The 13,386-nt window shown below is 43.3% G+C and overlaps 1 protein-coding gene across 3 annotated transcripts in view; it reads left to right on the top strand.

Annotated features, from left to right (window-relative positions):
• HGSNAT (heparan-alpha-glucosaminide N-acetyltransferase) overlaps positions 1–13,386 on the top strand; it is a 58,621-nt gene that overhangs the window by 12,572 nt on the left and 32,663 nt on the right. For all 3 annotated transcript variants that reach the window (XM_053258763.1, XM_053258761.1, XM_053258762.1), the window contains exons 2-4: positions 1,961–2,076; positions 3,217–3,353; positions 4,417–4,532. In XM_053258763.1, coding sequence (XP_053114738.1) covers positions 3,316–3,353; positions 4,417–4,532 — 154 coding nt within the window. In that variant the 5' untranslated portion in view covers positions 1,961–2,076; positions 3,217–3,315. The remainder of the gene's footprint in view (positions 1–1,960; positions 2,077–3,216; positions 3,354–4,416; positions 4,533–13,386) is intronic.

The following is a 13,386-nucleotide window of genomic DNA, read 5'->3' as shown; positions in this document are numbered from 1 at the left end:
CATTTTTTTAATTTAGTGTAAACTTCCCTGAAGGGTGGTATATAAATCGGATAAATAAATAATCTAGTCAGTTGACTCCAAGAACCTACCTATCTCAGCAAGTTCGAATAGAAGCAGATCTCTATAGATAACATTTCTGGATGTAATAGTTTGGGCTTTATAATAGTTTTAAGGTTGTTATACTGATGATGAGGACTACAGTTATGACTTATCCTAATATCAGCAGTGTTCAGTAAAACTGGCACTACTTAGCCTTATATATGGGCCTCAGGGGCGTATCTAGGGTGGGGCAGGCAGGGCACTTGCTCCGGGCGCCACTTGAAGGGGGGGCACCATTTTTAAAAATTATTATTATTATTTTAAAAATGGTCACCAAAAACAAAATGGCCACCGTGCATGCTCAAATGGCCTCTGTGAGGCCCTAGGCCATGCCAGGCCTCACAGAGACCATTTGAGCATGGCGGGGGCCATTTTGTTTTCAGAGGCCATTTTTTAAATACAAAATTTATTTTTAAAAATGGCCACTGCACATGCTCAAATGGTCCCTGAAAGGCCCTAGAGGCCAGTGGGGGGGGGAACCTTTGCAGACCCCCCCCCACGGCCTTTAGGAAGCCCCCCAAAGGGGCTACAGGTAATTTTTTTTAAATTTAATATAATATAAGTCACTGTACACATGTTCAGTTTGGCACTATGTACAGAGAATCAGGGCTTGTGAATACTGAGCTGAAGCTTATGAGCTAGGATTGTATTCATTTGCTCTTACTTTGCTTATTGTGATAAGTGAGTTAAACGTGATGTCTTAATAATACGGCTATTAATGGTAAGTTTGTCTTTGAATCAGTGTGAAATCCTTGGTAATAAGGCCCACTGGGAGTTTCTTGCTCTTTCTCTCATTTTAACTGTCTTTCTGAAATACTAGAATATATTCCAAGGAGTGACACAGTTTACTCTGCATATCCTTTAATTCTTTTCAGAGTATCTGGGAAAAGTCAAATTCTCCATTGATTTTTAAAACTTATGTAATAGTGATGCTACAATGCATAGTAGAGAATTAGACAAGCACTTCTGTTTAATTTTCCAAATACACCTCCAAATAGTAATTGGGTATTTCATGAACCCCAGCAGACTGAAATTTGTAGTTTCCCAGCATTTTTTGGTCTGGCTACGTCCACTGCTAAATAGTTTTTGAAACATTAAAAAATTAACGAGCTTGGCTTGTATTTTTCAGCTGATATTATGGTAAAGTTATCTGAAAGATGGGTGTCAGATGTTTGGACAGGGCGCGCAATTTCAGTGCTTGCCCTAGGCGCTATTTTCCCTAGATACGCCTCTGATGGGCCTGCAGTCTTCATTCAGATAATCACAGAATAATATAGCTACCCATCCCTGCCTGTCTCCTCTTTGCTTCTTCTGTCTGAGCTTTTCCATTTCAAATCCCTCCTTATATTCTCCCTTCAGTTTCTACCCATTGAAAATATTCCATTCTCTCTCCACAGATGTAATGCTAAAATGTTTTAAATTTTGATTTTTAAATTTGATTTTTAAAACCGATTTTAAAAAATTAAATTGTGTTGTGATGTTGTGATTTCATGTGTTTTTACTGGATGTTTTAATGCTGTATTGTGAGCCACCCAGAGAATAGTTTGTTATTGGGGGTGGGGGGACTAACAAAGTGTTGTTGTTGTTATAAATTGAAACTGTGGTCAAAACTGGGGGGAATTAAAACTAGACCTGCTCTCATTGGTTGTAAACAGTGGACCCTACAATAATTTCATGGCATTGCTGACTTAGCTGGGTCCATATGAGGCTTCAAGGCAGGCGAGCTGGACAAAGGATCTGAGGAAGTGAAGTGACCCATTCTAGAATTCTCAGTTCTTCTGAGTCAAATAGTAATAAATATCCAATGTAGAGTTTTTGCTCTGCTAAATATTATCTTCAAAGATCTCTGTATCCCAAACAGATGTATCAAGACGACCCCCCAACTATCTGAAAATTGATCAGGCTTGGCTACAGATTCACAATGAGTTGCTCAATGAGAATTTGACTGTCTACTGGGTCTCGGATTATTGCTACCAGGTAATTTATATTCACTGGGGTGTGTGTGTGTGTGTGTGTGTGTGTGTGTGTGATTATCACACTGTGATATACCTTAAGAATCCTACAATTTGTGTTCTGGCATATACCTTAAGAATCCTACAATTGTATTAAATGATGATATAATTTTCCAGAAACTGGCATTTTCCCTGGTTGTCTTTCTGATAAGGAATGGGTCCTGGGACCATGAAAAAAAAAATAGAGGGGCCTCTGGGAAAGAACTGAAACCAGTAACACCCCTAGGGCTTCAGAGATCCAAGTTCAAATCTCCACTTGGCCATAAAATTCACTGAGTAACTTTGGGCCAGTCATTTATCTCTCAGCCTACCTCACAAGGTTGTGTGAGGATAAACATAACCATACACTGCTCCTGGCTCCTTGGAGGAAAAACTGGATATAAATGTAAAAATAAACAAATAATACCATGAGGGTAAAGGAGTTTCGGATTTCTTCAATTTCCACAGAAGAAATCAGATTTCACATGTTTGTTAGTTTTGTTCTTTGTCTTTTGTATGCTATACCAACTGTCTTTTGAAAACATTGCTTCTTGAACTTTCTGTTCTTTAAGACTTTTTCAAATGTAAATATCCTTGCATAATCCTTGTTGGACTGGAAACAAGGCAATAGCTTTATTTGAATGTTTAGTAAAAAAAGTAAATATTTAAATGCTTTAGAACAAGAGGATAGAAGACAATACTGAGCTAGATAGACCAATGGTCTGACTCAGTATATGGCAGCTTCCTATGTTCCTATTTCTTCATTCAGAACAAATTACCACTTTGAAAGCACTTGGTTCAACATTGCTTTTATACACTTTAATTTCAAGGATAGGTGTTTTGCTGTATCTAGCACTGGGCACCTGTGTTTATGTGTAGTGGTTAGAGTGTTGGGCTAAGAGCAGGAAGACTCCAGTTCAAACCTTTGAACCCTGAGCCTTGAAGCTCAGTGGGTGACCTTGAAATGGTCACTCCACCTGCCTAACCTACTTCACAGAGTTGCTGTAAGGATCAAGGGAGAGTGGGGATAACTGTATACACCATCTTGAACTCCTTAGAGGAATAGTACAATATGAATGTTGTAAATTTAATGAATGAATACAATCTGCTCTTCCTTACTTTCCAGTGCACGTATCAGGAACTGGTAGCTGCCTCTGTGAACAGAACATCTGAAGTGCCTAGTATTGCAACTGTTGCTGTAGATTCTCAGCATGCAATTGCCCTGATGGTCAATAGTGTTGCGGAAGGCAAAGAACTTTGCAGGTTTGTGCTGTATTTTAAATATAAAATCACTTGAAGTAATTTGCAGTTGCTGTCATTTGTGATGTTCCCATGGCCCCTCTATGGTTATTTCTGTCAGCAAAGGTAGATATTGTAACATCACGGTTTGGGGTAGTTTGTCCAAGAAGGGACTGAATGTTTACATTAAATATTTCATTTCATTTTGTACAAAGATGCTGTTATGTAGACACTTCCATGTGCAGCCATTGTTGGACTGAGAACATCTGCAGCTGTTGAAATAACACTAGATAACATATTTGGATAGACAAACTGAGTTTGTGATGGAAATGTAGGGAGGTGATATTGGAGAAGTTGAAGAAAACGAGCAGTACGGGGGGTGGGTTTGAGAATAGGGGAGCAGACAATAGGGTAAGAGAGAGCCCAACAGGTAAAGCACATACACTGATCCCACAGGGTCCCACACCCTGTCCTCCTGCTGTCAGTTATAGGGCTATGAATTCTAAACTGATTGTTTTGCTGTGTATGACAAGAGAGGGTGGGTGGGAAAGTCAAGCAAATTCACTAAGCTTGAAGCATGTGGAGGTGTCTTATATCTTTGTGAACAACTGGCCCTGTAATCAGTGGTAGCCTCAGAGTAGGGGAGCTAAAGTAATCACAACAGCATCTAGGGGAGTGTTAGCCCATTGGGATGTCATCTTAATGTGCTGCTACTGCTACTGATTTATGTCTGACTCTTCTGAGGTGTCAAGCATACTGCCTTAATTCAGTGGAAATTCCAGAGCTAGCTCTTATTTAAAATACTTAATTCTCATAGACGTGTATGCGTGGGGATGCGTGGCGGACCTCTCATGAGAGTGGCAGAACCCTCGCGAGAGTTCCTGACAGATGCAGGCGAGTGGGAGAAAACGGGCTGGCGGGAGGAGGCGGCTGGCCATCCGGTGGAGCCACACCAGCCGACTGGAGGAGGAGGTAGCTGGCCGGCGGCTGACAGGCGTCCAGGCCAAACTAGGGGCTCAGATGCTCTGTGCCCGGGCCAACTAGTTTAAAATGATTTTCTGAGTATTTTCCCTTTTACTTTTTGCAGGATACAATATCATTTTGGAGAATTTGGAAACTATTCACTAATAGTAAGGCGTAGCAACATCCAGAAGATTTCATGCAATATAGTTATCAATCAAAATCCTGTGAACAGCTACCTCCGTATGTTACTTTATGCTTTTATTTTGTATTGCATACCTGTATTGTATACTTGTATTGCAGTAATTTTTAAAGACATGCCTTAGTTAGGACATCCCTTCTTTAGGCACTATTCATAGCATCAGTACCTATCACTTGTTCCCTGTTCAACAAGTTTTCCCCCTCCTTTTTGCAATATTTTTTTCAGCCTGTATTTTTATATGCTGAATACCTCCATATGTTTACATATGTTAATAAATCTGTCTAATAAATTTTTTCCAGTAAAAAGCAGCCATTACATATAATAATTAAACTTCAATAAAATGTCAATATGGCTATTCTTAATGCCATAGTCCTACTGTTCGCCCTGTAGACCTAAGCTAGATATGACACGTGTGTGTGTGTGTGTGTGTGTGTGTGTGTGTGTGTGTGTGTGTGTGTGTAACAGAAGCAGCCCCAGGAGACCATGAGTTACAGTGAGGGAAATAAGTATTTGATCCCCTGCTGATTTTGTCCGTTTGCCCTCTGACACAGAAATGACCAGGCTATAATTGGAATGGTAGGTTTATTGTAGCTGTGAGAGACAGAATAACAACAAACAAACCCTCAAAAGCCCAGTGCCCAAAAGTCAGCAATGGATTTGCATTGTAGTGAGGGAAATAAGTATTCGATCCCCTATCAACCAGCAAGATTTCAGGCTCCCAGGTGTCTTTTCACTATATGCAGGTAACGAGCTGAGATGAGGAACACCCTCTGTAAGGGAGTGCTCCTAATCCCAGCTTGTTACAGTACCTGTATAAAAGACACCTGTCCATAGAAGCAAGCAATCACTCAGCTTCCAAACTCACCACCATGCCCAAGACCAAAGAGCTGTCGAAGGATGTCAGGGACAAGGTTGTAGACCTGCACAAGGCTGGACTGGGCTACAAGACTATCGCCAAGCAGCTTGGTGAGAAGGTGACTACAGTTGGCACGATAACTCGCAAATGGAAGAAACACAAAATAACTGTCAATCTCCCTCGGTCTGGGGCTCCATGCAAGATCTCACCTCGTGGAGTTGCAATGATCATGAGAACGGTGACAAAGCAGCCCAGAACTACACGGGGGGAACTTGGCAATGATCTCAGGGCAGCTGGAACCATAGTCACCAAGAAAACCATTGGTAACACACTACGCCGTGAAGGACTGAAATCTTGCAGTGCCCGCAAGGTCCCCCTGCTCAAGGCAGCACATGTACAGGCCCGTCTGCAGTTTGCCAATGCACATCTGAATGATCCAGAGGAGAACTGGGCGAAAGTGTTGTGGTCAGATGAGACCAAAATCGAGCTCTTTGGCATCAACTCAACTCGCCGTGTGTGGAGGAGGAGGAATGCTGCCTATGAGCCCAAGAACACCATCCCCACCGTGAAACATGGAGGTGGACACATTATGCTTTGGGGGTGTTTTTCTGCTAAGGGGACAGGACACCTTCACCTCATCGAAGGGACGATGGACGGGACCATGTACCGTCAGATCTTGGGTGATCACCTCCTTCCCTCAGCCAGGGCATTGAGAATGGGTCGTGGATGGGTATTCCAGCATGACAATGACCCAAAACACACAGCCAAGGCAACAAAGGAGTGGCTCAAGAAGAAGCACATGAAGGTCCTGGAGTGGCCCAGCCAATCTCCAGACCTTAATCCCATAGAAAATCTGTGGAGGGAGCTGAAGGTTCGGGTTGCCAAACATCAGCCTCGAAACCTTTCTGACTTGGAGAGGATCTGCAAAGAGGAGTGGGACAACATCCCTCCTGGGTTGTGTGCAAACCTGGTGGCCAACTACAAGAAACGTCTGACCTCTGTGATTGCCAACAAGGGTTTTGCCACCAAGTAATAAGACATCTTTTGTGAAGGGATCGAATACTTATTTCCCTCACTACAATGCAAATCCATCACTGACTTCTGGGCACTGGGCTTTTGAGGGTTTGTTTGTTGTTATTCTGTCTCTCACAGCTACAATAAACCTACCATTCCAATTATAGCCTGGTCATTTCTGTGTCAGAGGGCAAATGGACAAAATCAGCAGGGGATCAAATACTTATTTCCCTCACTGTAAGTACAAGAATGCTGGCTGGGGGTAGGACTAGGGGCTGTTTAATTCTTTCCCCTCCAGCCTTTCCCCCCACTCAGAATGGCTCCCCTCAGCTGCTTTTCAGCTGCAGAGGAAGAGACACTGTTACCCATATTCCCCACCTCCCACATACACACAGGTGGAAAGGTGGATTTGAGAGACATGGTTTTTTTTGGTTGTTTTTTTTACATTTTATATCCCACTCTTCCTCCAAGGAGCCCAGAGCAGTGTTCTACATGCTTAATTTCTTCTCACAACAACCCTGTGAAGTAAGTTAGGCTGAGAGAGAAGTGACTGGCCCAGAGTCACCCAGTAAGTCTCATGGCTGAATGGGGCTTTGAACTCGGGTCTCCCCAGTCCTAGTCCAGTACTCTAACCACTACACCATGCTGGCTGATTCAGGGATGATTCAGATGAGCATCCCTCTCATGCTATTAAAGGATGTGCCAAGAGCGCATCAGTACATCCACCAGTGACATCAGAACAGATGCATTCTTGCTGCAGACCTGATGTTCTCACATGTGCAGGGCAACATTAATATGAACCTGCCCTCAGAGAATTGTGGTGAGGGATAACTTTCCCCAAAGTGTATAGCTGGCGGAGGCTCTCCTGAGTAAGGGGTTGATGGTGTGTAGGCACCATGAGACACAAGAAGCCAGATATACCCCCTCTGATTCAACTACATTCACAAAGGAAAGCACTGTCAAATGTGTTTGGCTTGGATGGACAGAAGATGTTGGTATTGTATGTACCCAGGAAGTCTGTGCCCAGGATAGCTGACAAGAAACCAAGCAAAATATGTGATGATTGTGGGTGATTGGCCTGCAGAATGCACTTGACCAGCTTCCAGATTGCCTTCAGGTCAGCCACAGTGTGTCCTTTCAGCTGAAATGCTGAGAACTGAGATGTTGTAGTATGGTTCCTAATTAGTGTGAGGTTTGAAATGTTCATTTTTTCTTGCTAACAGCTCACATGCACAGTTAGTTGTGCAGTCACACAGGGTGCCATGCTTGGGATGTGAGGGGTCATTACTGCACACCCCTGGAGTGAAATGTAAACTTATTGTGGGTTCTGTTGCCTGAAAAATTTGGGAGGTCATCCAGTGGGACTACTTGGGAATAGGAACTTCTGCTTATGTGTAAAAAAATCTCCACATGAGGGTTAACCATCATTTTGCTTTCTCCTCCTAAGTGCTTGTTTGAGAAGTTGCCTTCATTATCTCTCATTTCTAGATTCACAGTCTTATAGGGGTGTGCACGGAACTGCGGAGCTGCGGTCCGGCACTGGGGTGGGGGTTCCAATAAGGACGGGGGGGGCTTTACTTACCCCTCCCAACAACCACGCCGTATTTCCTAGAACAATCGGGCGGCAGGATACCTCCCTGCCACCCGCTTCAATCCCCGCTTGGCTGTGGCTGCTCCTGAAGTATTCAGAATCGGGCGGCAGGATACCTTCCTGCCGCCCCCTTCAAAACCCCGCTTGGCTGGCGGCCGCCCCCTTCAAGACCCCTGCTGCCCCCAAGACCCCTGCCGCCCCCTTCTCCCCAGTGCCCCATTGCAAAGGGGCAGCAGGAGAACTCCCTGCCGCCCCTTTGCCTGCTCGGCTGCAAATGGCTTCTAAGAAGCCTTTTGCAGCCAAGCAGGCAAAGGGGCGGCAGGGAGTTCTCCTGCTGCCCGATTTCTAAAAGGATGCTCCTTTTAGAAATCGGGCGGCAGGAGAACTCCCTGCCGCCCCTTTGCCTGCTCGGCTGCAAATGGCTTCTAAGTCGCCCCTTTGCAATGGGGCACTGGGGAGAGGGGGGCGGCAGGGGTTTTGAAGGGGGCGGCCGCCAGCCGAGCGGGGTTTTGAAGGGGGCGGCAGGAAGGTATCCTGCCGCCTGATTCTGAATACTTCAGGAGCAGCCACAGCCAAGCGGGGATTGAAGCGGGCGGCAGGGAGGTATCCTGCCACCCGATTGCTCTAGGTTGTTGGGAGGGGTAAGTAAAGCCCCCCCACCGTCCTTATTGGAACCCCCCACCACATCTTCCCGAACCGAACCACCCCGTGTCCGGACCGGTCCGGAGGCCTTTAGAATGGCGTCCGAACCGGTCCGTGCACATCCCTACAGTCTTATACAAGAAAATAAGATTTATAGTTGTAGTTTTTGTTTAAAGTCAGATGGTGCTTTGTTCTAGCTTTTTGAGTGTTTCTAACCAACACTTGCTCTGCTAGGTTGAACCTTGGTGGATGGTCTGAACCTAAAGTATAATCTTTCTGATTCAAACAACTAGATGATACTTTAAAACAAAGTTGAAAAGAAGCTGTGGAAAGCTGCAAATCAGACTGGGGCTGTGGTGCTGAAGGAGAGGGATTTTGAGAGAGAGGCACTTGAGGGAAAGATGGACCCTTTCTTCCACCTTCTTTTCCTGATTTAATTCGGCCCCTAAAGTTATTTGCCCTGCATGGAGAGAACATATAGGTACTTGTTGGTTATGTCCACTTGCATCACACCTAGTTTGACCCTCAGTTTTCACAGCCCAAGACAAAATGGTGCAGAATAAAGCTCACTTTTGTGGACTTGGTTCCACCCCAGAGAACCAATCCAGTACATGTTGTTGCAGTGTTCTATTCAAGTCAAGTCAAGTCAAGTTTTATTTATGGTCCTAGACCAAACAATCCATGCATGCAAAAGGCAAAACAAATTTATTAGAAACTCTGTAGGTTCTCATTATACATCTTAAGAGCAATGTAACAAAATTTGGCTATGGAGTTAAAATTTAAAACATCCTCATCAGAGAGTAGAAATTTAACAAGTTGTTCAGCAGATTGATCCGGCTGTTTACAGACCAGAGGTAAAATTAAGTGCTCCCTCAATTGCCTATGAATTTTACAGGATAATAGAATATGCTCAATGGATTCTATTTCCCCATTGCCACATCTACAGTAGCGTTCTTCCAGAGGAACACCATTGTATCTCCCGGCTAATAATGCAGAGGGAAAAGAATTTGTTCTTGCCCTTGTAAATGCCCACCGGAATTTGCTGAGTGTAATATGGGATAAATAGTTTGCTGGTGAAAGATCCCATCTAGTTCTTACTCCTTTATAGTATTCTGTTAAAGAGGCCCGGTTATTTTGCAATTCAATGTCTGTCAAACGCTGTTTTACTATTTTTTTAGCATTTGCCAGGTCTAACTCCAGCAATTGTTCAGGGTCTATTCCTAGAGCAGCAAGCTTTTTACTAGCCACAGTGCACCACTGCGGTTGTGGAATTAACGATAAAAACTGAGGAATTAGGCCCACCGGACATAGGTGGACTCTCAACCAAAAATAAATGATTAAAAGCCAGGCACGAGATTCAATCTTTATGAGGCCGGCCTCCATGCGCAGTGCTACATTTGAGGTGCATCTTGTAGTCCCAAAAATAGCTCTCAAAAAACCGGATTGAATTCTTTCTAGCATGTCAAAGTTCGCATAAGGTCCCAGTTGGATCCTGTATAAGAGCTGAGGGATAACCTTTGCTGAATACAGTTTTAAAGCCGCAGGAATGAAACCTGCTCCCTGCGTTCTGAAAAATCTGTTAATTGCCACTACACTGCGTTTTGCTGAGTCAGCTACCATTCTCATGTGTACCGTTTTCCCAGCGTTTTGTTGAAAAACCACCCCAAGATATTTTATTTGATTGACCTAATTTATGTCCATCCAAGATCCATGTAAATATCCTTGGTTTATTTTTAAAGCACATAATTTTAGATTTGTTATGGTTGATCTTCAAGTGTTCCTCTTGGCAATATGATGATAGAACATCTAAAGCTCTTTTGAGCCCGACCCTGGTTTGAGAGAAAATGACCGCGTCATCCGCGTACATCAGGATCGGGATCTTTTTGTTGGCTAATTTAGGTGCGTGGATATCAACATTTTGCAGCCGTTTAATCAGGTTGTTGATATAAAGATTAAATAAATAAGGGGCCAACACACACCCTTGCCGCACACCTTTCTCAGTTGGAATTGGATTGGTGAAATTGCCGGCAGTGTCTAAACGCACTCTTAAAGAGGAGTTCTCATGGAGCTTAATGAGCAATAATAGAAGCCTTTGATCTATAGATGTACTGGCCAATTTGGTCCATAGTAAACTCCTTGAAATTGAGTCAAAGGCCATTTTAAGGTCCACAAAAGCGGCAAACAGGGGTCTTTTATGGACCCTAACTTGTTTGTCCACAAGTTGTTGTAGAATTAAGCAATGGTCCATAACCGATCTATTAGGTCTAAAACCTGCTTGCTCATCGTGGATTATATGCTCCTGCTCCATCCAAGAGCAAAGTTTTACACACAGATGTTTGGCGTACAATTTACCTATTATACTCAAAAGGCTAATTGGCCTGTAGTTAAAGGGATCCTCCCTATTGCCTCTTTTATAGATCGGGACCACCATGGCTGAGCCCCACTCCTGAGGGAGTTGTGCAGTTTGATCTATATAGGTGAACAAGAGAGCCAATGCTGGGGCCCACCAGTCTATATGAGTCTTTAATAGTTCTGGAGGGATGCAATCGTTCTCGGGTGCTTTTCCACCCTTCAGCTGCATAATTAGTTGTTCCACCTCATAGGTGGAGACTGTAGGCCAGGAAGGTAAAGTATCTATATGTAGGTCAATCTGGGGTTTGAATGTGTGGTTGCTATAAAGTTCCCGAAAGTGTAATTCCCATAATTCAGAGCCAGTGTTCCATTCAGTTTGATAAACTCCCAATTTTTGTTTCTGGTAGGAATCCAAGTGCATAAGCAAGAGTTGGGCTAAGATTGTGGCTCACTTACTTTTTGGAGTCTCATTATGGGTACAGGGGGTCACAACTGAATTGGAGAGAGTACAGTCTATATTTTTAAGAGCAATCTTTGCAGTGCCTAGGTGTGTGTCGTATTCTGCTCTTTGCCTGGAATCTGGGTCTTTCTCTAGAGCAGGGTTTCTCAACGTGTGGGTCCCCAGATGTTACTGAACTTCAACTCCCATAATCCCCAGCCCCAGTGGCCTTTGGTTGGGAATTATGGGAGCTGAAGTCCAATAACATCTGGGGACCCACGCGTTGAGAAACCCTGCTCTAGAGCCTGTAAAGCTTGGGGACTTACTTTTGCTAGATGGATTAAATTCTGTTTAGAGATTCGGGAATTTGCTTTCTTCCGATATCAATGGTTGGATTCTTATCCAAACCTCTGGTTATCACATGTAAATAACAAAATAATGCAATTGGGACTTTCTCCTTCTGAATTACTTACTCTGGAAAATAATAAGGTGAAGGAAATACTACTTTTACGGTTGCATGATATTGAACGTCAGGAACTTATGTCCTTGGCTAACGGACCTGCTCTCCCTTACATTTTGGGATGTTTCCCCCTATGGGAGGTAGAGGTGCTAATTACTGAACAATGCTTCGTTTTTCTGAGTTTCGGGTTTCGTTTGCTCTGGCCCATTTAAATGTGCTGCCCTCCTGTCTTTTGGAAAGGAGGTTTGCTGAAGACTCTCCAGTTACAGTTTTCTGCCCTTGTGGCTCTGGCCTCCTGGAAACTGTTACCCATGTTCTGTTATACTGCTCTTTGTATCAAGATGTCAGAGAAGAATTTATTTCCCCTCTGTTAGTTAGATTTCCTGGAAGGTGTGAGCTTTTTTATACACAATATTGCCTTGCAGATACAAGCTGGAAGATTACAAAAGTAGTAGCAATTTTTTTATATATTATAAGATTAAGATCTAAATTAAGGTCTCAATTTTAGGAGCTGTTTTACTGTTTTTAAAGTAATCTATTTTGGATGCTTGTATATTGTTTTACTGTGCTGTAATAAAAATTGACTGACATAAGCAAGAGCTGTACACTCAGGGCCATTTCTCTCGTAACATTTGGACCTCTCAGACGGACTTATTAAAGCAATGGTGTGAGCATGTCTACATGGAAATACTGTATTAATTACTCAAAATAGTTGTGTGAAGGTGTTTCTATGAATGAAAGCCATCAGAACTTTTTGACCTCTGTAGGGATCCATGATCCCTCACAACTGGGTCCTCTGTGCCTGTGCAGGAGGCCCGCAAAAGAATTTATAGCTCTGTTTAGGCACTCTTTGGCCCTTTGGGGCATAGTGATATCAGAGCCTACAAAGCCAGCTGCCTTCAGTTCCTTCTCTTCTGCCACTTATGCTGCCTCATGAAGGATCTGTTCCTGTTCCCTCGTTCCTGTGAGAAAGTGAATATTGTTATTTGGACTGCTTTTCTTGGTTTTGACTTGGACTGAATTTCTGACAACTCTTTTATCTGATTCCCTCTGCTTGACTGGACTGTATTTTCAGACAGACTACTCTTCTGTCTCTTGGATTTACTGTTATTTGGATTGTTTGAACTCGGATTGTTTTTTGTCTATTCTCTGGATTGTGTGTTCTGGACTTGGCATTCTAATTCTGATTTGGCTGACCTCAGAAGGTTTTTTGGACTTGGCTATGCCTACTTGTAAAAGTTTTTTAAAGTGTGCGACTTGCAGAGACACTATGCCCTCTTCTGATGGCCAAGCTGTCATAATATGTTTGCGGGATAGTCATATGTTTGGGGGACAGTCATAATACAACTCATATATTTACAACTCATAATACAACTCATATGTTTGGGGGATAGTCATAATACGAGTACCTGCAAGGTCTATTTGTGATTTAAGAAAAAGACCAATTTAAGCAGGGAATTATGATTGAAAGCCTCTTTATATGAAAATATTCTCCGGGGAGTCTGAGGCCAAGCTCGCTGTCACTGCCAAAAACTGCGGCG

Source organism: Hemicordylus capensis, chromosome 6 (genome assembly GCF_027244095.1).
Source record: "Hemicordylus capensis ecotype Gifberg chromosome 6, rHemCap1.1.pri, whole genome shotgun sequence".
NCBI lineage: Eukaryota > Metazoa > Chordata > Lepidosauria > Squamata > Cordylidae > Hemicordylus > Hemicordylus capensis.
Note: the sequence above shows the minus strand (reverse complement) of the source record. Positions and strands in the feature narration are given on the sequence as shown.